General features: G+C 36.9%; 1 protein-coding gene across 12 annotated transcripts in view; it reads left to right on the top strand.

Annotated features, from left to right (window-relative positions):
* Window positions 1-27,335, top strand: part of prdm16 (PR domain containing 16) — a gene marked incomplete at its 5' end in the record, with an annotated part of 246,373 nt that overhangs the window by 69,306 nt on the left and 149,732 nt on the right. For all 12 annotated transcript variants that reach the window (XM_084390322.1, XM_084390325.1, XM_084390326.1 and 9 more), the window contains one exon: window positions 16,553-16,902. In XM_084390322.1, the coding sequence (XP_084246448.1) occupies window positions 16,553-16,902 (350 nt within the window). The remainder of the gene's footprint in view (window positions 1-16,552; window positions 16,903-27,335) is intronic.

Consider the following 27,335-nt stretch of genomic DNA (forward strand, 5'->3'; position numbering starts at 1 on the left):
ATGATGTGATTAGTACGGAAATGTAACATTTTTATGAAAAACATAAGCATTAAGGTTGACCTCTAAACCTAACCATCTGTGGGGCGAAAGCAGATCATATGAAAATGTATGAATGAGATCGTAAAAAAAAATCTCAACAGCTTCATACACTAAAGCCCTCATCATTTTTGCAATATGCTATCTCACATGTGTCTGGGCATATTTAGGACATAGTAGAGTGTATTATAAAGAGGCTGTCCTAGTTAGCTTACCATGGGGCCTGACCTCGGTAGTATTGAGATCTTTAAACAAAACATTATTTAAAAAAATTAGACATTGGAATATGGAAATGCAACATTAACTCTTGCCATCTTTATGCATCTTCTCTCCTTGGATAAAAAACAAAAACCTTATTTATAGGCACTTAATAAAAGTGTGCAATAAATATATAGTTTAAGAAATTGTTTCCAAACTGATCGTAACTAAATAAAAATATGACTGGCGATTTCGAATGAATTTGTATGATGTATGAATGTAACTTTTGTAACATTTTTGCGAAAAACATAAGCTTAAAGGTCCAGGTGAAAATATGATTGAGAATGAGACAAATTCTATTCATTCTAATCAAAATGTATCTGAACAGCTTCATACACTAAAACCATCATAATTTTTGCAATATGCCTATTCACATGTGTTTTGGCATATTTTTTATAACATAGAAGAGTGTATTATAAAGAGGCTTTTAGCCTTCTATTGAGATATCTTTAAACAGAACATTAAAATAATAATATTGCATCTTTTCAAGCGTTTAAACAACTTTTTTTTTGCTTAATAACAGTTTCTGCCAATAAAAGTACAATTTCATAGAAAAGTGTTTTCATGAGCAAAATACAGAAATTTGTGTTGTAATGCTATATTGTGTTATAGATTTTTGTGATTAGTCATCTCATCTCTCATAAGCATGTATATTCATATAGTTGTATATTCTGGCCTGTATTCATTTATTTTAGAGGATGCATTATTAGATTTAAATAATACAATGTAAGCTCCATTGTGATTCAGAATGTAGTGTAGTCTACATACATGATGTATTTCTAAGGAAACTCCTTTCTTGAAATCTAGAATTCTTGTTAAACAATCTCTTAATCACTATTAATCACAATATAGACTTTCAGTCTCCTTTGCAATATTTAATAACAATAAATACATGCATTCATTTTAAATGATTAGAGCACAAACCAACAAGAGAATTCTCAGTCATGCAAATAATCAACTCTCTCAAAGCCCACCTTTAAATTTCATAAAGTATCATTTAGTAATACAAAAATTCTAAATACATTTTAGGGTTTCCCAATTATTATAATTTTTTTGTACATTTGTAACAGCCAAATACAGTTCAGCCTTATGCAAAAATAAATATATATATATATATATATATATATATATTTGACCAGAGAAAGCCACCACTGACTTATCACAATCAGGTATTTTATAGCACCGGTGTAATAAGCAAATGCTATATATAGCAAATTACATTGAAGGTGCAGATGCAGATATTTAACTGACCATCAGGTATGCACCATGTTATGCACCATGCTGTCTCTAGCGGTTAACGGTGTAGGTCCCTCGATGGTCTGGCCCCCTTTCCCAGAATTCTGAGAGTGAAGCCCATTGTTTGTCAGGCATGTATATAGCATTGTGCCATGACTGATTGTCGCCTGAGCAGGTTCTCAGCTCTGTTCTGCAGGAGAACCGGCCGCATTGTTCTTCAATGCACTTGTTACCATTTACTCCACTGCCACATCTGTTTTCCTGCTTCCTTCCCTCGGCACAACATGATGACTTCCTTTTCAGACCTGTTATTCTGCCCTGCGTGAAAAATAGTGAAAATGAGAATGGATTGACAGATTTATTGATTAGCGTTTTTTTTTTTTTTTTTTTTGAAAAGCAAATGCTGAGTGTCGAGGAAAGTAAGGGAATCAGTTTTCTCACAAATGGTGTGTAGAAATGAGAAATTCAGAAATTCCTCTTCTGAAATGAGGAAAATTCCCCTTTCTGCATTTAATATCTTAGTTCGACTACATTTCCATTTATATTATATAATAATAATAATATATATCTTTTATTAATTCATTGTTCAATAATAGTTTCAAGTCATTTAAAACCAATTTAAACAATTTAAATAAATGTAAAATAATTTAATTAAGTCATTTAAATCTCAAATTCAAAGTACAAACTGAATGTTTTAAGTGATAGTTCACCCAAAAATGAAAATGTTGTCATCCCTCAAGTTGTTCCAAACCTGTATGAGTTTCTTTCCTCTGTTGAACAAAAATGAAGATATTTTAAAGAAATGTTGGTAACCAGACAGTTGACTGTCATAGTAGGAAAAAATACTTCTAAGTAATGACAAAATTTTTAATTTTTGGGTGAAATATCCCTTGAGGTTGTTTACTTCTATCTAGTCTCTCCACCAATTTGTCCCATTCATTTGGATCTGCTGGCATCATAGGTTGACATCACAATCTGTCGAATATCAGCATCTTGGAGGCACTTTACTTTTCACCTGTATTTTGCCGTCGTCTCCCTCACGCCATGCCACGCTATAGGACCTCAGTGAGAACGCAATGAGCATACTCTGCCTTCCTCAGAAACTTTTGGACAGTGTTACTTAAGACAAATTTGTGTTCATAAGTCAAGTCATATTTGTTTATTTAGAGTGTGCTTTATACAATACATATTGTTTCAAAGCAGTTTTACAGTGATAAAACGGAAAATAATGATCAAGTTCAATTATGCTGTAACGCAGCTTTATAAAAGACAATGGTGTCATTCAGCTGAAGGCGGTTCAGTGTTGACTCAGTTTGGTTCAAGAAAAGTTCAGCAATTATGGAACGAGTTCAATTGAGCTATGAAGCAACTCTTCAAAAAAACAGTGATGTCATCAGTGATGCCACCACTGACCAATCACAATAAGGGATTCTAGAGCACTGGTGTAATAAGCAAATTATTATTATTATTATTTACAGTATCATTTCTGCACTGCCAATTATTTTCTCATCCAAAAGGTTTTTGCCTTCTCAGACAAGGGTTTTATGGAATTTAGTTGAAATTCCTGCTGTTCAAAACTATCCACTGCAATCACTTTAAGAGATATTATTTCTTTCAACTGCTGCGTTTCTCCAGTGAAGCTTTCATTACAAGGATAAAAACGCTCGAGCAAATTAGGTTCAGAGCGCTCTCACTTCACCTCTGATGTGATGTGCTGTGTGTTTCATCACTCTGGAGAAAGACTAAATGACCGGACTGACCATGTAGGCCCTCATCAGCAAAAGAGGATCATATTTACGTTAGTGAGTTCTGACACTCAGAGAAGTTTCCCTGGCTTATGTTTAAGTGAGCTTGAACATAAGTAGATTGACCCCTGCTCGCAACAGAACCAAATAAATGCACTTTTTTAAAAAGGTCTAATCAAAGCTGACGTTTTATTTATTCAGTGGCCTTTCTTTTGCACCAAGAAAATTCAGGATCACAGATTAGAAGTGCCATGTAGGAGATGCTTTGAAGGGAATAAAGTAGAAAGAGAAGCTCTTCCGTTCTGAAATTTCTGTATAGTACACAAAACATCGCTAAATGTTAAAGGATCTACATTAAGAAATTACTATAACGTTTCTATTGAAAAACAGATTGAAGAGGATTAAATACGATTTGACAATTATATTATGCTATAAAAATGTATCATTTACATAATGCACATTTAATTAGTTTCTAAATTAACATCATAGCCCTATCATACTGACATACTTTGCAAAATTTTAGTGATTTGATTCAAGCTCAGTTGAGTCTCTGTATCAGTTATCAGACATATGGGCAGTTTAATGAAGAAAGCCTGTTTTTATCTCTCATCGGAGAGAATGGAGGGTGTATCTCCTCCTGTGTGACATTTCTTACAGTCGCTTTTCCATGTAGTGGTCATTTCTCTATAAATGTCATTCTCAGCTGAGGTAATGATTTATGATTGTCAGGATAGGTAAGACGGTGGCTATGTTGTGATTGGAGTATGAGCACACTGCTCACTGTATTGCTTACTGTGCTGTGTACATGGTGTAATTAAATTACTAATATACAAAAACATACACAAATATGCAACGTGCATTGATTTCAAACAGTATGCTACATGAAGTCCCTTGTGAAAAAGGAGCATATGTAAATAGAGTACTTAAATAATATACTGTAAAAGTGCAAACTGAATTTAATGTTTTCGGAGACTTAATTGTGTGTTATTCACAGTTACATAAACATTTATTATAGTTTAAATTTAATTAAATGCAATTAGTTGAATATAAGAGTACTGTTTTTTACCCACTTGTGTAGGACTTCAGTACATTACTACCATTACTAATATTGTCTTTAAAATTTGGTTAGTGTACTGCCAAGTGTACTGCCAGGCATTTATATATATATATATATATATATATATATATATATATATGTATGTATGTGTGTGTGTGTGTGTGTGTGTGTGTGTAATTATTGTAAAAATATACTTTAATGTCATTTCTATTGAAACTTGTATCTCATGTGTTTAAATATAGCCTATTTGTAATTACACATTAGTAATAATGAAGTTGCAATTTAGTATTACAATATATCAAATTTAAATATGATATCAAATATCAAATAAAATTAAGTACTTTTGTGCTTTAGTATGTTAGTCAACAAATAAGTGTACTACATTAAAACAATTGTTTAAAATGTGCTGTAAAGTAAAACAAACAAAAAATTGTTGGACATTATTACAGTTCACTTTTTTTTAATTGTACTTTTTTAAGTACACTTAAGGGACCTTTAATTTAATTAGTATGTTTTCTGCAAAAATACTTTGAAGATAAAGTACACAGTACACACTTCTTTTTCACATGGGATCATTATATAGCATAGTGTCCAGTAATCATGCTGTTAGTAAAAAAAAAAAAAAAAAGCTTGTTTTAATTTTTAATGAACAAATGTCTCCTTCTATCATACCACTATTTGACATGCTATTTTTTTAAATAGTCGGCAGTATACAGTATATACCCAAAAGGGCAGAAAGATATGTTAAATTGAGTCTGATATTACTTCCAGTTAAATCATCTAACTCATGTGAGTGCATTGCATTGTGGGATACAGTATTCCGTGCATGATCTGTTATATACTCCACATTTTGACAAAAGTAGGTTATCCGGTCATTCCATGCAGAAAATGTGCGTGCTGCAGTGCACTGCCTCCTGCAACAATAGTAGAATTAGTATTGGGCTGGTGGTGGAGCGTTCTGGTTTCCAGCTTCTGTATTGAGTCCTCAGTCTGGGCTCCTTTAGCTCTTTCCTGGCGGGTCAATGAGGCAGAACAGTGTGATTAGACGGCCCAGTGCTGTGGCTGGCTTATTGAGCGACCCCGGCTAATTCACTTGACCCGCTCGCCCGAGTCCACACACATGAAAAGACCAGTGGAGAAGGGCAGGTGTTCTGTATCATTATGTCAGTATGTCTTCTGATCTGGTTTGATACATCATGTTGAGTAAACTAAAGTATTAATGTACAACAGTTAATATCTCTGCTGTGAAATGTAGCAGTGATATATATATATATGGTACGGAGTCCTGCACATGACTTATGGAGGGGAACGTTTTTTAATGTAATAAATAAACTGTAATATAATAAATAAATAAAATATACAAATAATAATATTTAATAAATAAATAGTTTTCCTCATTTTAGAAAACTGTTGTACTAATTTGATAAATTTGTTAAATTGAACTATGTTAAAATGCAGGAGCAAATTACAACATGGTCACGATTTGCCTAAAACGAGTGAAGAAATGAAAAAGATGTGGCCACAGTTTAACTAAAATGAGGGAATGAATTAATAAAACGTGGCCACCAATCAATATGTCGTGGGAACAAATTCATGATTCATGGCAACAATATACATTTTTATTAATTTTTTCTTTGTCATGTGCAGAGCTAGGTAGAATTGAAATTTTTAACATTGAATACAACTACCACAAAACATGCAAACAGAATGAATCAAATCCATTACAGTTCCAGTCTTTGTGCTGTTGATTTCCAAAAAAAAAAAAACTAGGATGATTTCCATCTTTAAAAATTGTGAGATATTTTATCCCGTATGTTTTTTATAAAAAAAAAAAAAAAAAAAACTAGCAAATCTGAGTCATAGCTCCAGTGTTCATTCTGTACTCTTTGTACCCGCTCTGGCTTTTTCCCGCTGCTGTTTGCAAGTTTCTTGTACTGTATCTTTATAAGTAACAACCCCCTCAACCACTACCCCACTTCACCCTCTCTCTCTCTCTCTCTCTCTCTCTCTCTGAAATCTCCTCCTTTGCTCACGTCCCCGTGCGCCGGCAGGTCAGTGGCATGCTAACACTTTTGTCAGTGTGATTAATAGCATGCTGGATTGTCGTTAATTCACTGGCTAATGACTAAGACCGGGGCCAGTCCAGGAGTAATCGGGTGATGTATAGGTGGGGAGTGCTCTCCGAGCCAGAGGTGAAAATCATTTCCCAAACTCAGAGACCGTCGCAAGCCCAACCAATGGCTTTTCCTGTTCATAAAAATTAATGCATTTCTCTCTTTCTCTCTTCTCTGTTATTCCCACTGGGGTAACTAAATGAGGCTGTATAATACACACAAAACTGAGACTTTACTTCTTGGCAGGATGGAATTGGAAATTAATATAGAATGTATGTTCTTTGGGTTCATGATGCCCCATAAGATGGCTCTGATCTGAGTTTGTGAGATTGTGCTAATTGTGCACCTGCTAATATATATATATTAGATAACGGCACAGAGAAACAATATCATTGGAATCACTTTCAGGTAGTTTTCTTTTCAGGTAATGAATGATAAAAACACTGACAGCCAATCAGAATCCAGCCTGCTATAAAGAGCATTTAAAGCGGCAGACGACAAAACCGCAGCTTGTGCTTAGAACAAACAGAACGATATCGTCCGCAGGTGTGGATGCTTATATATTTATCATTAAAGTCATCTTTATAGTTATCACTTTTGGTGTGAACATCGCTTAAGGCTACATTTATTTGGCCAAAAATACAGTAAAAGAGTAATATTGTGAAATATGATTCCAAATTAAAATAATGTGTTATTTTAAAGGGGCTATTTGTAAGAATTTTGATGTATTAGTCGCTTTTTATTGCCAATTTGTCAACAGCTTGAAACGAAACTTAAATTAGACCTTCCTCGACTTCCTTGGTTGTCTGAAATCCCGTAGAGTGATTTGTATGTGACTCGGGACGTTTTTGCCAGGAAAACCAAAAGGATGTGACTGTTATGCGCTTTTGAGAGGCTCTCTTCTGTTCACTGACCCATGAAAATATTGCTCATATTCAGGATCCTGCCGAAAGAGCCGTTCTGTACTGTAATGTCAATGTGTCATGCAAAGAAAAGGGATTCATTCAAACCATAGTCTCACATAGTCAGATCTACAGTGCTATGCATAAGTTTAGACACCCATACTAAAGTTGACTAAAAAGAGGAATAAAAAATCATCTTTTGGAAACTGAACTTAATGCCTTAATTAAAAAAATTAGGAAAAATCCAACCTTTAAGGACACCAATTTTCTTTGTGAAAGAATAATGCATCGTAAATAAATAAATGTTCTTCCTTAAAATACAGGGTGCATAAGTTTGGACACCCCTATGTTAAATTCCCATAGAGGCAGGCAGATTTTTTTTTTTTAAAGGCCAGTTACTTCATGGATCCAGGATACTATGCATCCTGATAAAATTCCCTTGGCCTTTGGAATTAAAATAGCCCCAGATCATCACATAGCCTTCACCATACCTAGAGATTGGCATGGTTTTATTTCAGTTAGCCTAATAGCTAGTTTGATTTGCATTGAGAGATGATCTTATGGAAAGTACCCCATGCCAATCTCTAGGTGTGGTGAAGGCTATGTGATGATGTGGGGCTATTTTAATTCCAAAGGCCAAGGGAACTTTATCAGGATGCATAGTATCCTAAAAAATAAAAAAAATAAAAAAACTTAAAAATAAAAATCTGCCTGCCTCTATGGGAATTTAACATAGGGGTGTCCAAACTTATGCACCCTGTATTTTAAGGAAGAACATTTATTTATTTACGATACATTATTCATTCACAAAGAAAATTGGTGTCCTTAAAGGTTGGATTTTTCCTAATTTTATAAATTAAGGCATTAAGTTCAATTTCCAAAAGATGATTTTTTTGTCCTCTTTTTAGTCAACTTTAGCATGGGTGTCTAAACTTATGCATAGCACTGTATTTAGTCTATATTCTCAAATATACTTTATAATCAAATAGTCATAACATTGTTATTTCAGTAAGCCTACCTCTTGTGTCGCCATGCTGCCGGTGAATTGCAGAGCTGGTGCAAACATATCCACATCTGTATCAGATGCTTTCTTAACCGGCGTTATCTCACCACTGTAATTTTTGTTGTGTGTTTGATTTGTTATTGAGAGAACAATTTACATATTCCTGCATGGTCGGTGTCAAGATATTCATTAAAATAGATTCCTTCTAAGGTGTTTCCAACTTTCACTGTCTTCTCAGTGCACGAGTGCGAATGAGAAATATGTTGCTGGCTGCAGTTCGATTAACGGCCACCGGTGTCACTAATAACAAGGGTTTCTGAATTCTACGTATAATCCATTTTAGATTAATATGATAAATTATAATAAATGTAATTTATTCCTGTGATGGCATCCATACTCCAGATTTCAGTGTCTCACAATCTTTTTTAATATGCAGGTTTTGTTCAGGATTCATTAAATAGGGTTAATAGGGTTACTAGATTGTTGAAAAGAACAGCTTTTCTTTAGAAATTGATTTATATATAAATATGCATGTACATACTGTATACACTCCTATAACGAACTTATTTGGTGCTGTGTGGTCACCATTTTTTTCCCAATACACCCATGTACATGCTAATGTTCTGCTTACAACAGCGGTATTATGATGATGATGATGATGATGATGATGATGATTATATCTGTACAATCATCTATATATATCTTGGATAGACAATTTGATTAAAATGTATATTCAGAAATCACTCTGATCATGGCTTTAATTTTCAGAATAACTGATTTTTGAGTAGTCATTGCTTATCCAACTCTTTGCAAATAATCTTGCTTTGCTTACAGGAGTGTGTTTAGTGCTGTCTCCCCACTGAAATAAAATTGCTTTGATTGCAAAGTGGAATAGCGCTAAAATGAAACATTTCATTATTTATTGCTTTCAGGAGTTTAAAAGTAATGCTTATCGTGGCTTTTGGTCTTGCGTAATGTCCATAATATAGAGTAGCAAGAGAATGAGCAGCAGTGTGTGTGGAGGAGATGGAGCATATGCTGTTGTGTCATTATCCAGACGTCTGAGACCTTCTGGCACTTATTAGCAAACCTTAGCCTTTTCCTGCATCCACGTCCCCGTCTGCCTCCTCTCTCTCTCTGTTTGCCTCTTTCTTGCCCCCATGGGTGATGTTTGCAACTCAATTTGGCAAATGTAAGTTAGTATTGATTATTATTAATATTTATCATGTTTGTGAAAATGTCTTTTCCCTGGTGCTATTAATCTGTCGTGTTAATAAATGTCTGCTCAAGGCCTTGCGCTGCTCCCCGGGGAGCAAGGCAGACTAGAATGGCAATCAGGAGAGGCTGACAGGAACGACACACACACACACACACACACGCACACACACACACACACACACACGCACACACACACACACACACACACACAGAGCCAGATTCCCGCAGGCCCTAATATGATTTTGGTAACTGATTAGGCTTTGTAAAACCAGGTGTGGGGATTTAAGCCTTCTAATTATGTGCATCAATTAAATGCTAAAGGTGCAAGAAATCTTTGTGCTTTGTAGCATGGTGAATATTATTGTACCACCCCATTGTTTTGGTTCATAACTCTGGTATTAAAGCAAAGGAGTTTCCAGTTCTTTCTTTCTTTTGTTACTTCAAACTTAACACTCTGCTTTAGAAGAGCAAAAAATGTACGTTTTTTACCTTTTAGTATGAATATGTTAGCATTACGGTTATGAATAAGCTGGTGTGTTCCAAAACGATGACAATATTCGCATTTAGGAGATATGAGCATTCAAAACTTACAGTCTCTCACTTCCGCTAAAATGGATCACAGATTTGTATGACATCACCGCTGACTTCAGCTTCTCATCACATCTTCAGTCCAATCAAATGCTCTCTAGAATGTAAAGCGTCCCGCCCCCATGCTATAAATACCACCTGGCCAAAGCGACCGTTGACACGTCACAGAGCAAAAGGGGTTGGAGATGTGTTTAGGATGGTTTAGAATGAAATGGCTAGAACTTATTCACACCTCTATTCAATCCAACGTATCATCAGCGCTCGGATTCACTTCCATCCAACGTGCTGTCAAGTACCACTTGCAGTCTGTGAGGTAACCTAAACGCTATTGGCTATTTGAAAAGGGGGAGGAGCCATTCAATATGTCCCGCTTTACATTCCTGTTTCAGTTGAAATTACGTCAACGCATCATACAAAGCTGCACGTTCCAAGGCACTTCAGTGGGCCTTTAAGACCATGCTATCTTAATATAATAATATATGTAATAGTGCTATATTACAACAATAATAATAATAAAAATAATTTTTGAGTATGTTTATTGGGCCAATTTTTGTGCATAATTAGTGAAACATATTCTTTGAGCTCATGGCTCACGTATTCAGTTGAGATGGAGCTGGTGAAGTGTGCCAGTGCACCCGGATCATTGTGTATTGACTGTTCAAACAGCCGAGGTGGTTGAGGTCACTTACTTCAGCACTCTCTTCAGATGTTGGCCAGACCGCACACATATATTGAGTTTGCTCTGGCCTGCAGAGTATATATACATGCTGACACTGTTAGTGTGTGTGTGTATTCTGCTTGAAGTGTGAGTATTGTATAAAGGAACATGCAAAGGTGCCTTAGTTGCCTTATGTACCAGAGTAATATATAATGATATAATATTATAATAGTATAATATGAGCATAAAAATCTCTTGTTGTAATCTTCTCCATGACACCGACCTTTTAGAGAAACAAAAGTGCTACTTTAAGTGTTACTTGGAAATGTTCCCTGCTGCTTTTACGAGGGGAAACAGAGCATGTTTCTGGAAAGCAAAGTTTTTAGGTAAAGAAACTCAGAGAACAGAAAATCAAGTTTTTGATTCAAGTGGAACCATGAGGCTTCTTTGTAATCCTGATGATGACAAAACTTTTTAAACTGGCCAGGACTTTTTTTTTTTTTTCAGTCTTTGAAAGCTTGAAGCTTTTTCCTTATTTGGAATATCACAATATGGGCTTGTTTTATATTTATCTCCATAAAGTCAATTTTCTTCATTCAAGGCTGTCTTCTTGACATCTCTAAAGAGAAACACATGCAAGTCCATATAAATAGATTTTTATATTTTCTGAAGAAAATGTGAGGGTCTAGCTAGGGGTACACGCATTAGTACCGTTTTTTTGGTTTGTCTTTTGCTTCGGCTCACATGTGTACCGCACGAATACAGTGTTGCTTTAACAACTGCACACGCGTAACTTTCCTGTGTGTGGAACGTAATTTAAAACTTTTCTGACTTCAATTAATGTGTGTCTGCGAGGATCTCAAGTCCTGAGATCGCTGGACTAGTACAGATCCGCTCTTCAGAAAGAAGAACACAGAGCATGGCAGTGTCTCCTCTTGACTTTATAGCAGCTTGCAATAATAACGGGCCCTGTTCTCCTGCTTAAGTGACGCTTTTACAATTTATCAAATAAATCTGATGCCTTCATGTCTATGGCCCGGCTGCACAGTAGTTTCCAGTGGAATAACAAAGCAGAACAAGCGTTTCATTGTGGCCGTAGCTCAGAGGAGAGAAGGACCCCCAAGGTGCGAATTAATGATGACGGCCTGATGTAATCAGGATAAACAGTTCAGTATGAGAGCGAGAGCAAACAGAGACAGAAGAAGTCACTTCACTTCCGGGACACATTTTGAACATCAGTATCCAGCAGAGATATCCAAAGAACGTCAGAGCCTCGGCTTAAAATGCTTCTTTATTCAGTCCACCCTTCTCGTATTTGGTAGATTTTTGACTTTGACATGGAATCCGGTTCACATTGCAGCTAATTCTGGCCAAGAACCGCTCACTTAGACAGGAAGACACCATCTGACTGACATAGAAACCAACAAACCTTTAAAACAATGTGTTTTTTCGCGTGCCCGGTGTCTCAGAAGTTACATAAGGGCAGCCAATTACATCTGAACAGAAGATATGTATCAAAAAGTCAATCAACGGATATAAGGCGATCTCATCTGAGATTAAGTTCACACCTTGCTCGTTTGGAGCGTTTGTTTCAGTACCTGGCATGTTTTCTCCCTTAGGGGCCGTTTACACGTCACAGTTAAAAAACAACAAAACACTTGTGTTTTTTGGGGGCCTGAAAACACAAACTTTTGAAAACTGGTTTCGAAGTGCACGTTTTTGAAAATGATATACTGTTATCTTCTCCATGTAAACTACAAAACCGTGAGTTTGTGAAAACGGTGCAACATGGGCATGCGTATTACTTGCTCAATCTGTGTTTCTTTACAAAGAGACATCGCCACCTTCTGGCCTGGCAACATAATAAAGCGTTTTCAGTTGTTTTGCGGATACGTGTGAACAGGAATCGTTTTGACAATGTTGTCGTCTGCACGCAAACAACACAAAGGAAAAACGTTTCCGTTTTTAGTACATTGTTGTCATTGTTGTTGTTACATTGTCATATATGAACAGGGCAATCACGTTCGGATCCGCACCAAATCAATCAATCCGAGATCTCCTGAACAAGGTGGTTTTAGTCCAATTGAAAACCCATTCTGTGGAAAGACCCAACAGGCCAACAAAACAATCTGTATCATAATTCATAATGGGAAATGTTGCGTTTAAAGCAGCAGCTAACTTGTCAATCCATCTTGATGATGCAATGAGGAACATAAACGGGTGTACTCTGACTAATGAGAGGACAGTTTTACTCACATGTGACTAAACAGATTCTGGCATGCTTTGAAATGTTTCCTTGTGAAAGCGAACCGAACCAAGAAGAAGCTGCAACATTGTAACAATTCAGTCATTCAAGTCCAATGTTTTGAAACAAAGCAAATGATCCGTCTGAAAACTTCCCATTTGGAGTCCTAAGCAACATACAGTATATGTTTGTGAAATTTTTGTTGTGTACTGATGGTTCTGTCATCACTATTAAGTCCTTTAAATGTCATTTAAATCACTTTTTCAGTGTAACTATCTGTTCGTACACTATAGCCTTTTTAACTGGAGTATTTAATGGATTTTCCAACCCTTTCTATGGCTGTTGAAAATTTACTCGGGTCATAAGCCAAAAATGAGAAGGGGAAAAAAAGTTTTAATGGTTTGAAAACACTTTTGATTCTTGCAAACAGCACCAGATAGGCAGTGGTTATAAAACTTTAACTGATCTGTGAAAAGGGGAAGCTACTACTGAGCCACATGTTCTTAAGTTAATTGCCTGGCTGCTTTGAGACTCCAATGAAAGTCTGATCATTAAAGAAATTGGTAAAACATTTCTTTGCCCTCAAAATTGCAAGATGACGCAGGATCTGTTTTAAAAGCTTTTCATTTTATTTTATTTTTTTACTGTGGAGTTTTTTTATATGATACATTCCCTGATTGTTGAGAATTGCTGGCTTTTAAAAAGGTTTTGCCACAAATATTTGCATTTCCAGGCCTAACTTTTGCATACTGTAAGTTACCATGGGAAGCTAGGACATCTTTAGATTTAAAGAAATAGTTCACCCAATTATGGAAATTCTGTTATCAATTACTCACCCTCATGTCATTTTAAAACCAAAATACTTTTGTTCATGTTAGAACAAATCTCACTGGTTCTTTCAAAAACTCAAACGTTCTTGCGTAATACGTGAGAACAAACCTCACTGGTTCTTGCATGTCAAGAAACTACAGTATGTTTGAGCTGTAATTTAATGTGCTTTATGGTATGTGTGGTGATTGTTTATATGGCAAAAACAGCATAAATTAAATCCGTTCATCCTATAAAGTGACTCAGAAAACTTGGTTCAAAATGCTCAAATCATATGGATTACTTTTGTCAAAATTGTGGGTGGACGGACTTTAAATGGAAGGACATAAATCTGTCAAGTTTCATTAAAAAATATCTTTATTCATCTTTTAAAAGATGATCAGTCTTATGGGTTGGTAATAACAGGTGATCAGAACCTCTAAACAAATGAGTTGTGTATAAAGGAATTACATGACACATTGATTTGAAATCATACCGTAGTATATAGTTCCATGATTTTATTATGCAAGAAAAAAAGAGACTACGAAGTGATACCCAAAACATGAAACTAGCACAGCTGTGTAGAGAATCAACGGTTGATTATGAAGTTTGGCTGCGATTGACCAAACAAAATCAAATATTACAGAGCACAGAGTAATAATGAAATTGATTAATATTGTATTAAAGGGCAAACTTTCCAAAGTTCCCAGGGATTTTATGGCGAACATTTCTTCCTCCCTACCTTTTAACTGTCCGGGTGAAACCGCTGTCGTTTGACTAAAAGCCAATTTAGCAGTAACTGCAATTTATACTTATTCATGCCTTTGCTGTTGCTTATAAGTAAACAGCGTTTGAATGTGAGAGAAAGCAGTTTGGAGTCATAAACTTGTGTTCTTGGCAGTGCTGGCAGGGGGGCTGCGTCTGGTTGATTGGAAGCACTCCTGGTGTAATTGCGGCCTAGTTAGCCCTGATTGCTGGTCCTGTGTTTGGATAGCAAACTGCAGTGGTGCTGCTACAAATTACAGCGAGTCCATCCATGCGTACTTGCATAGATGTTGTCATCATGGATACAGATCGAAAGTGTCTTGTGTACTGCCTCAGACCTCAGCTAAGAAATTTTAGAACACAGATGCAGGTGAGATGTGTCAGGTTCTGGTCCGGAGAACAGATTGCATTTGAGTCAGTTGTTTTGCTGTAATCTCTCCCAGATTGAAAGCTCCAGCTCCAATGGTCTTAGCATGGTATATTCAAGGGCTTTCACGTCATTTGTACTTTGTGATGCATGCGTGTAGAACTAATGCAGAGAAACAGAACCTATTTTTAGCAATCAGAGTTGTACCTTTTGCTAGCATGAAGGATGAGTACCATAATTAGGCTGTCAGGCAAAGAGTGACAATACACATAGATGGCTGGCAGTGGCGTCAGGCCACAGGGTCATTTGCTGCCATTATTTGTAAAATGATCAGACAGGAAATGGCGGGGACTATGAAATAAATGGGATCGTCCCTGCGCCAGACTCTCTAAGTTACAGAAGATTTTGTTTTTTGGGGGTTAGGCGGAGCGTCTTATTCACAGATCAGTGCACATCACTGTATAACCAGCAATAGAACATACAAGTTTGGTTTGAATCGTTCATGCTTGTTTCAGTGGCTTGGTGATGCTGGTGGTCTCTTGTTGGTTGGTGTGGCGAAGTGGTTAAGAACATGGACTTGTGATAGAAAGGTTGATGGTTTATTCTCCCCATAGAATGATGCTTATTTACCTCAAGCACATTGGTGTATGATTTGAACAACCTAGTGTTGAGTGTATGCTAGTACTTGATCAGTCTTTTTTGCCTTTTAGAAGATTATATTTAAAGGAAGGAACCAACCCATTTAAAGACATAAACATCATAAAGACTTGAGGGTTGACTCACAACAACTTCGCAACTCCCTGGCAGCCAGTCAGAACATCCTAGTATTATGTCAGTGAGTTTTGTTTAGACTAAAGGCCCATTCATCAGGGAAAATAAAGTTGTAATAATCATTGTAATTATATGGGAATAAGGAAGTCCATACAACAGTTGTAACGGTAACGACACAGAAGTACTATATTGTTTAAAAAAAATTAAAATCTAATGAACGATAAAAACATTGGCAGCCAATCAGAATCCACCAACTTTAAAGAATTCACCCATTCACCCAGTATTTGCCCATTATTTTCCATCAGGTTGTCTCAACCCTGTATGTTTTTTTTTCTCGTTTTTTTTTCTGTGGAACACAAATAAGATTTTTAATCATCATTTAGTGTCTGTCAAGCTCTTCGAAGTAAGGAACACCACAAAATTAAGAAGAGCAGCCAATGATGAGCATTTGATTTGATTTGAAAGCTATAAGATTTTCTGATTTATAGTGTAATTTTTGGTCCTTTTTGGAACCCCAAACACATGGTCAGAGTTGACTGTCATTACATGGAAAAGAGCTGCATGACCATGCTTCAAAAGTTCTCTTTTTGTGTTCAATAGCAAGTTTGGAGGCGACATGAGTAATAATGACGGGATAGTAATTTTTGGGTGAACTATCCCTTTCAAAATCAGCAAATTAAATACAACGGTAATCTGAAGAAATGAAGCTGAAGAACATTTGACGTGCTTTGCATCTCTTTATTCTGCTAACGTATTGCAAATGTCTCTGTATTGTCTTTCAGATGACAGTGAGGCAGTAGACAGCATGTACGACACAGAGCCCAATCTCGTGACCGGCGAGAGTGCGGAAGAGGAGACAGAAGACAGCATCATGTCCCCCATTGCGGTGGGGCCCACGTCCCCTCAGCCCTGCAATGAGGACTTCACTCCTAAAGAGGGCTCACCCTATGAGGTGCCCGTCTACATTCCCGATGATATTCCCATCCCTGCTGACTTGGAGCTCCGCGAGTCGTCTGTTCCAGGGGCTGGCCTTGGAATCTGGGCTAAAGTCAAAATTCGGATGGGAGAACGCTTCGGACCATACAACGGACTGCAGAGCGCCACGGTAAAAGAGACCACTTATGGATGGGAGGTATGTGGAGATGATATGGCATGCAGTTAACATATTGCTTTTTATTAGCATTATCAGAAAGTTAGTTGAAATGTTATTGGGTTTGATTTGAATTTGAAAGAACACAATTAAGGCCCTATCCCAAATGGCTCACTTGAAGTCTCGTAGGCTTCTTTTTAGCGTGTCCATACTCGTTTGGCTGACTTCAGAGTGTTCTAGGACCCAAGAACATCACATCCAAGTAAGACTACTTCACCAAAGTGTGGACTCATAGGAGGCCTGCAAGGGTCAAGGGCTCCATCTGAGACAGAACCTCAGTTTAGACTATAGGGGCTTTTGCACCGGGTAGGAACTGAGTTCTAGGAACTAGCCACCAGGGTGGTTCCCCTAGGAACGTTTTCTGGTTGCATTCGCACCGCCAGTAGGAACTCTGAAGTGACGTAAGCAGCGCTTGTTGTTGTGACTTTTATTTTGATGGCGTGGCGGACCTTGAGCCTGAGTACATAGTGCTCACATTCCCCGTGTTCATTAGTTAACGATCTGTCTAACACTTTATTAGATAGAACTGTTATACATTGAAAGTAGACCGTAATGAAATGGTATTAGCGTATGGCGTGTGGTTGATGTCCAGTGTCGCTAGCTGAGCAGAAATACATAATAATGTTTGGCTTGGTCCCCTCAAAGTTGCGTTGGATTTTCTCCTCAGCGTAAAGTTTGAGAGGTCCATCTATCACTGTTTTCCGTGTTCGTAGAGTTAGTTTGTGGAGTAAATACAGTATATAGGCTATAATCTGTGTTTACATAAAAATGGTGGTGTTCCGCGTACGTTCGGCCAATCAGGCAAACTAACGTCGCGGATAGTTTCTATAATGCTGGTTTAGACCAGAAATTGGTTCCTCCAGAAGGAATTCCTATAACTAAAATCGTTCCTAGTTCCTGCAGTGCAAACACACCAAAATCCGGGTACTTCCGCCATAGTTCTAGGAACTATGAAAAGGTTCCTCCGGTGTGAAGGCCCCTTTATGAAGATGAACAGGGCCTCCAATGATTCAAGGCCCAATTTGACTGGTGTATGTGGTAAGTCAACCCTGCGGTGACTAGCTCACAGTCTGTGGGAAAGACATGAGCAAAGATGTTCATTCCATGTCTCTGGGGTTTTTTCGCCTCCCCTTTTCTTTTCCATCCATCCCTGAATTTCATTTAATGGTGATTTTCAAAACCCTGATTACTGAAGATATCAGCTTTTCTCTTCTGCCTACATCTATTAGAATACACTCATTTGGTCACGCCACATGATATGGGTTATGGGAGATGCGTGGCATTTGCATGGAGCCATATTGAACTATTAATTTTCATTTCAACATGACATCGGAGGATATTGGAATTGCTCATTAGGGCACATGCTGATTCCCCCACATGACTGATCAGATGTGAGCCGCTCTCTCTCTTTTTCTCTTTTCTCACTCACTGTGTACTTTGCTCCACTGATACCATTACACTGATTTAGAATTATATATGAGCAGGGCTGTACCAGAAACGTTGTCCTGGGCCCTGTGATGGAGGGGGGCCCCACTAAGGTCCTCTATATTATAACCTACTCGGGTTGGTTCTGAGTAAGAATTTATTTCTGAAACATTTTGACCATTTTTATGCTTTCAGCTAGCTTTAGGAGCGTAGTATTCTCTGCTCCATTTAACACATTTTATGATTTTTAAATGCGGTTTGAAGAATTCTGAAAATCAATGCAGAAATTGTCAGATAAATGTGCATGCACACTATGACCAGTATGTTATTTCACTCTGCTGACCTACAGTACTGCATTTGTAAAAAAAAGTGCAGCATACAACCAGAGCACAGCATGACATATTGTATCCCATCGCTCAATGCATGGGGCTTGACCTTTCGTTTTTATCGCAAAGAATAAACTGGGGAACATTATTAACCAGGATTTTTAAGATCTCTTGCCACCTTTTCACTATATAGAATTAAAAAAGCAAATAAAAAAAATTAAGTAATACTTTTATTCAACAAGGATGCATTAAATTGATCAAAAGTTACAGTAAAGACATGTATAATGTTACAATAGATTTTATTTCAAATAAATGAAATAGAACTTACCATTCATAAGAATCCTGAAAATTTGTCCACAACTGGTTTCAAAATGGAGAATAATAATGAATGTTTTTTTTAGCATAAAATTAGCATATTAGAAGGGTCATGTGACACTGAAGACTGAAGTAATGATGCTAAAAATTCAGCTTTGCCATCACAGGAATAAATTGCGTTTTAAAAAATATTTGAAATTGTCATAATATTTAACAATATTACAGTTTTTTTTTTTCTTTTTTTTTTTCTTAAATCAAATAAATGCAGCCTTGGTGAACATAAGAGACTTCTTTTAAAAACATTAAAAATCTTACCGATCCCAAACTTTTGAACGTTCCAAAAATAGCCATTGAAACATGCAATAATCAGCCCAGAGTCATCAGCTAAACACCATGCTTTCAATTTTTTTTTTCTCAAGGAAATCATATTTTTGCTTTCGACATGCCTAATTTAATTCCCCAGACAAGGCATTCTAATGGTCTTGCTGCTTTTGGTTGGATTCTCCACGACCGATGCTCATCAGAATGCGACCCCCAAGAGAAAGCTTCTCTCTCTTTCTGTCTCTGTCCGCCTGACACAACTCTCAAATTTCAGCCCTAATTTACACGCTCAAGTACTTTGGCATTATGTTTTATAAAGAGTACACTCAAGGCCCTGGCTGACAGCGTAACGATTGACAAGGAGCACATCTATGGGTATTTGCTCATGCGCACACACACACATACACACACTTGCTAAAGACCGGAGAGACATCTGTTGGACCATCTGTGACAAACCATCTATAAAAATGATGCTTGTTAGCAGCTGCCGGAAAGCGGATGACAGTGTGTTATCTTAATTTTAGGATTTTCTGTTTAATCGCATTATTTCTTATTCTTGTGAATTTTAATAGCCATTTCCCCAATCCCTCCTTAATAAGCAGATAACTATAAGTAAAAAAAAAAAAAAAAAAAATATATATATATATATACTGTTTACATAGTGACTGTGGCGGTTTCAAAACATTGCTCTGTTTGTTTGAGCATCCTCACACAGCAACAACCAATGGTGTGATATTGGGGCGTCGCTATCTGTTTGGCCGGCCAATGACAGACGGGGGGAGTGTTTTGGAAATATTGCAATTCTTTTGTTTCTGGTAGTGGTGCAGAAACCACACTCTTCACCTTTAAAGGGTTGTCGTGTGGCAATCATTTCACTCACGGCTGTTACAGCTATACTTTGTCTTACGTTTTAGGGCATTAAATGTTTTACTCAGAAGAAAAATGAAAACAATCATTCAGAAACCTCACGCTCATAAAACATCTGGTTTAAAAGGTGGAAAACTAAAAGGAAACATCTAAGCCACATCCTGTCTGCCCCATTCGCCATGGTTGGAGGGTTCTTGCTCTTGTTAGAGATAGTCATAACAGTCGGACACAGATAGCCATCGCGCTGTCCCTGAGGAGCTGGACTCGGATACGTCACCACTCCACCCCGACCCTTAGACAAATAGACAGAAGTGAGAGAGCGGAGCAGAGCAGCTAAGAGCAAAGAGTCAGAGGTGTTAATAGAGCGGGATTACAGACCGGCCACAATGGGCCAAACACAGACACATATCCACCGAGCGTTTGAATCACGGATCTAAGAGCTCACATGGTTTCTCATGACTGCAAAATATGCTGGATAACCAATGTCCTTCTGTGGTACAATCACTTTTTCATATTCTAGGCTGCAAACAAAACATTCAATGCCTTATTCACAGCTTTATGGTTTGAGCTGTCTTGCTGCACTGTCTATGTCCACATGAAAAAGAACCTTATAAGTAGACAGATTTGCATATTCAGCAACTCCACGTCACATACATAGGGCTCCTCGTTGGAATTTAGCATTAGCATTTTGCTAAGTTTAGTTTACATGTTGCTAAACAGTATGTATTGATATTACAGTAGCTTATTTGATCTGTTTTGGGGTTTGGTTATTTGTCAGCTGGTCAGGAAGACAAGACCCATTGTGAAAAAGAGTACTTGTTACTTTAAAATAATTCATATTAAAATGCTCACTGAACGTAATGTTTTCAGACACTTAATTGCAATTAAATGAAAATGTATTACATTTTACATGTAAATGGTATACAGCTAGCTGAACTTTAGAGTGGTTTATTGCCCCACTATAACATTTATGGTAAACCAAAATATACTTTCATGTCATTTCTATTGAAACTTTTATGTAATGTATTTAAGTATATTTGTAAGTACACATTTGTAATGATGAAGTTACAATTCAAAATGCCATTTAAAAATATATCAACTTTACATGTAATTTAGAATAACACAGACAGTACAAATTATACTTTACATGTGCTTTATGTTAGTCACATCAAAATGTTTACTTCTTTTACAGCATGGCAAAAGATTATTAAAAACAGAATTATTTAAAATGCAATTTGAAGTAAAACTTTTGGTAAGCCTTTATGTATAATGCATTATAAAGGTATTCATAATGTATGTTATAATGCATTATATCTTTTCATAAATAATTGTAACCAAAGTTAAAATGCATTATAATATTTGCAGATTTCTTATTATTTTCATTACATTTCATTTCATTACTTCATTACAATACTTTTATAATGCATTATATACTAAGACTTTAAGTAAAGTGCTTATTTGACATTATTAAAAGTGTACTTAAGTGTATTAAGTACCATAGTCTCAAAAGTGTACTCTTTCTAAGTAGCCTTTTATTTCCTAAATAATATATTTTCTGCAAGTACAGGTTTTTTTTAAATGCATTTTTAAGATTTGAAAAAAATTCAACTTTTTTTTTTTTTGTCAAACACCTAAACCAGAAAAACGAGTGTATTTTATTTCAATACGGGTCAAGTACAGAACACTTCTCTCTCCCGGTCTGGCATTTTGGATGTTTGTCATCTGAGCTCAAAGCATTCTGGAATTGTTATTTAATATTTCGTGTAATTTGATTGTTTTCAGCTTCGAATGAGCGTGCAGTACATATTCAGATTCCCCATATAGCCTGCTTACATGCAGTATACTATCCTGCCTACCTCCAACAGTATATGAACCTGCCTTGAAATGCTGTCTAGATAAGCAGCTCAGCAGGTCTGGGAAGCGAACGGATGTCTGTGAGCGTTCGCTCGCTGCTGCAGGTGTGGGTTAATGAGAAGAGACTGCAGGTAGAACAGAAAGTGCTCTTCTGTCTGTCCCCCAGGCTGTCCTGTCTCGACTGAAGAGGTGTTAACTCAGATTCATTTCAGCGAGACGGACAGCTCAATCTCCGAGATGCTTAGCCTCAGGGCCTCACTCCCAGAGACACTCTCTCTCTACCCACAAAGCACTGCTCAGGAACAAGAGACAGAGCCCGTCTATTTAAAAGCCATTATGATTCTCTTTATCACAACATATTATAACAGCGACCCCGGACACAGACGCTTTCAATCAGATCTGTTTGTGAGCGGGACTCTGGGGTCCCGGAGAGGAAGGTTTATTGCCAGTGGCTCTGTCGGTTTAAGGGGGTCGATGGTGTGATGGCACTAGCTGGGGTATTGACGGAAGTGCCGAACACACTATAGAACGTGAGGTGGGACGCTGGCAATCCAACGTGAGATGCTGTCAGATTAGTTCCATAGGGGACTGCTGTCACCGTGTGTGTGTGTGTCAGTCCGTCTACTACCAGACATGACTAGAGGGGACAGTGTGAGCATAGGCCGTGTGTGTGCTTCTCAATTAACATCTTCCTTTACTGACATATATAGGGAATGTCAACAAGAGCAAGATAAAACAACTATAAAGCATAGTAGTGAACTCAGTGAGTTTTCTTATGATGAATTTGTTAAAGTTACATCATCTAACTTTTGACCCTCTAGCGCTTAAAAAACAAAACCACATGCATTTTGCGGAAAAACATTGTTTTTGTTTGTGCTTCGGCTCTGCGTGACTGTGTGTATGAATATGACCCTTCACAATATATAGTGCTTTACAATGAGCTACAAATGGCAATTTATCTGTTCAGTAAAATACCTTACTCACCTGTTGAGTAATGAAATGGCCATCTCCATATCGCTTTCACAACATTTCAAATCCCTCACTTCTCGCCATCTCCGAAAAGCCAAGCCAATGTTGATTCTTGTTTTATTACGAGCTCTGTCGCGTTCTCCTTTTGCCAGCAGACTCTCCTCTGTTCAGCGTGAGATTTAGCTGCTTTATGTTAACCTTTCTTGCTCATTGTGGTAACTAACCTCTGTCATTCCCACACCATACACGTGTCAAAGTAGCTGGAGCAGCTTTTATCTATTTACAGATATGATGGTGTGTATGCAATTTCCCGCAAAAACTATCCAGACAGGTCTTAAATATAAACACTTATAATAGGCTTGTCATAGTGAATCAAGGTAAGACAAAGGCTCAATCCCAATTCACCCCTTGTCCCTACCCCTCCGTTTTGCGCGTTCCCGTGAAGGGGTAGGGTTGTCTCGATTCTCTTTTGGTTGGAGGGGTAGGGGTAAGGGGAAGGGCCAGATAGCCCTTGAAACTAAGATTTTTTCGGGACCACACTTCAAACGAAGAGGTATGAGAAATGTACCTGCATACACCGGCTACAGAGGCAACATGACTGCCAATAATAATTTTCTTTATGTCACATTCAATCTTGTGTTCATTTTTACGGTCATGTTATTCAACGGTTGCAAAAAAAATCGCTAAAGTTCGTTAACAATATGGCGCGTGTAAAAAGCAAAAGTTTGAAACGAAGTGGACGCGCGAATGAGGCGAATTCGCGTCCACCGCGCCGCGTTAAACGCCTCATTCGCGCCTCCAAGACCTCCAGACGCGCGTAAAGGTGTCTTAACATTGAAATCACTCGCGCCAGACGCTCTATTCGCGTTTGGTGTGAATGCAGCATTAGGCGTCGAAGATATCGTCATCTCCGTTGTTTTCTGCGAACTTCAGAAGAAAAATGCAAAAAAATAGCTGTAACTCACGCAAGACTACAGCTGACGACGGCATCTTGGAAGTTTGTGATAAACATTGGCGCATCTCCTGTGACGTTGGCGCTAGCAACGACGTATAATGACGTGTAACGGTGTAGTAGTGGTGTCCCATTTCTTAGGGGATATATTTTCACCCCTACGCCTTGCCACTCTGTTTCAAGGGGCAAGGGTAAGGGGTAGGCGAAGGGTTAGGGGTAGGCGAAGGGGTATAAAATAGAATTGGGATTGGGCCAAAAACTCATTTTGGAAGAAGGATTGATAATGTATGACTCATTATTTAAATTCAAAAGTCACAGTCTATCTTTAATCAAAATTAATTTAACTGAATTTTAAAGGGGTGGTTAACCCAAAAAATGAAAATTCTGACATTTATTCACCCTTATTTTGATTCAAACCTTGCTTATTTGTTGTTGTTGGTGGAACCAGTATTATATTCGTATTATTTATATATTTTCATATATTATTATGTATTTATATATTACAGTAGTTAAAATTTTTAATTTGTTTAGTTATGTGCTTTTGGTCATTTTTAAATTTCTATTTTGCTAGACATTGAGCCATACCGTAGATTTTTCTATGTAGCATTTTTTTTTCTGTTTTACTCATTAACCAAGGCAAATTGTAAGTATTTATTTTATTTAAGCTTTATTTCAGTTAAAACAAATATATTTTCAGTAGTTTTAGTTAATACTGTGAAAAATGCAGTATAAGATTATTTGATGTCTGTGAAATAAAATGAAATTTGTTCTCATTGCGCAAAAATGTCTTGGTGCACCATATTTGAATGTTCACATGAATACTGGATAATTCACACATTTTGCAGGACTCGCCAGGGAAAGGATACTTAATTATGGTGGCCATCATTTTTTAAAAACGATTACTAATGTGCTTTAACTTCCTGAAACAGTCTTGTATCTCACTTTTCAACTGATTTTTCCATGTAAATAAAATTAGCAACCTCAGTGAGTATTTTTAGCAGTAAATGAATAGTTTATGTGGGTGGTGACACTGACAGAACTTTATTTCAACAACAAACCTATAAGGAAACTCTTTATTCCACCAAGAAACAAAAGAATCAATGTATGAGGGAATCAGAGAAGGAGAAAGCTTGCTATGGCATTTCTTCAAAAGCCAGATAAATGATGTGTACACACGCCGTGCCCTGGCAGTGTCAGCGGGTGTGGTAGATCTGATGTTAAACCCAGTTTGACCTCGGTGATGTTGTTTGGTGTCATTTATCGTAAGGTTTTCTGGACCCATCCCTTATGTTCTAATTTACACTGTCAGACATTTAAGTATGTTATGAAAACGGAAGGACAGACACATTCATTTTTTTTTTTTCTGTCAACATGTAACAGGAACTGTTTCTAAGAATCATTGGATTCTGTAATGCTTGAGCGAAACTGAACAATCCAGTTATAATCTGTGGTAAGATGCACATGACAAACCTTTGAGACTACAGTGAATATATGTGCATCACTGGAGAATTCCGTCATCTTTGTGTTTGTTTTTATTTTTATGAATAGTCATTTACATAGTAACCAACAATGAAATACAAGCCTTACTTGGGCTGTTTTAGCTATCATTTCTTATATATTAAACACAAACATAGGGTAAAAGGGTAAAACAATCAAATCTGTACATAAAAGACATTATAGTATAAAAAAAAAAAAAAAGTTTCCAAGACTGATTCGGCTGAAAAGTGTTTTGTCCTCTCTGTATGTAATGAATAACCTCTCATTGATTTAGCCAGTATACAACTCAACAGTGAATTTACAGTTCTCGAAATGTGTGCTTCACCATTTACTTCCGATTCTGTTTCATAGAGATCTCTAAGGCTCTTGAGGCTCGATATCGATGCCACCCGTCCTCTATTTCTCCACCTCTTCGAAAACTTCAAAGACTTTGACCTAGGGATGACTTTGTTGCAACGCAAACTCCCTATTTGCCTTTATGACACAAGGTACTTTTCCATATCAGCATTATTCATCCTGCTGAAAAAAAGCTCTACCTCGCCATTTTCTCATATTTGCCGTGCTGTTGACTTAGCGATACCTGGTGCTGGAAGTGTTCGCTTTGCGCCTTTGGTCTACGTGACAGATGTTTGATTCTCCATGGTTGTTCCTCATATTTTTGCCCGAATGTTTTTGTTTCCTAATCCGCCTCTGACAGGCAGCTTTCATGCCCGTGGTTGACTTTGTTTGTCCTTACGCTAACATCCCTCTTGACTTGAGCGCCACGCCTCGGCGCTATCTGTCCTGACCCTGCCTTTCACCTTTCTGTTTGCCAGCTTTTGTGTGGAATTGCTTAGCCACTAAGCATTTGTGGAGATACTCCATCGGCACAGTTGCAACTTGTCTGCTCGGTTTGTTGAACATCTTGTGAAGAATGTACAGAGAGGTTGCCTTAAAGGTGAACAATGCTAATGGTTTTTGGAAAGAAAGACTGAGAATGATTGACAATTGGACGAGGGATTTAAAGAGATGCAGCATTTGGAAATGTCCTCTGTGATTTAGAACTGATGTGAGTCATTTTACAATCTTAAAATCAAGGAAGTCAGTAATACCTGAAGAAAGCTTTATATTAACATTTCCATTCATCTCAAGGCAGGGTTCTCTTTAAAATTGGCCAATTTTGCTAATGGGGAAACAATACTTTTTTTTCCTTTTTTTTTTAAGGATATCACCTGAGATTAATGCAATTTAACAGCCAAAGGAAATTAATTAATATTTTATTTTTATGTTTTATATAAAATAAAGTCAATTTCACCCTTTTCACAGACCTCCAAAACAGCACCACTATAATAATAATAATAATAATAATAATAATAATAAGTAAATTAAATATATTAATATATTATAATAATATAATATAATAATATTAAATATTTTGGATTTATTTAATTTACTTATACGAAAAAGTAATTCATTTTACAATATGATTGATTACTATAATTTTGATTTGAATAATGTTTTTTTGTTTTTTTTTATACAATAAAAGTATTTGGGGTTGAAAACTAAACTGGACCCCCTGTATGGACAATAAAACACTTTTCTAAAAATCTGTTTTTGTGTTCACAGAAGAAAATAAGGAATACAGATTCAGAAATGTAAATGATTTGATGATTTTTATTTTTGTCAAACTATCCTTTAAAGCTTCCATACATATTTCAGGTAATTAAATTTGCAGACAGTTGCATAAAACAGACAGACAGACAGACAGACAGACAGACAGACAGACAGACAGACAGACAGACAGACAGACAGACAGACAGACAGATAGATAGATAGATAGCTATAGATAGATAGATAGATAGATAGATAGATAGATAGATAGATAGATAGATAGATAGATAGATAGATAG

Source organism: Rutilus rutilus, assembly GCF_951802725.1.
Source record: "Rutilus rutilus genome assembly, chromosome: 19".
Lineage (NCBI taxonomy): Eukaryota > Metazoa > Chordata > Actinopteri > Cypriniformes > Leuciscidae > Rutilus > Rutilus rutilus.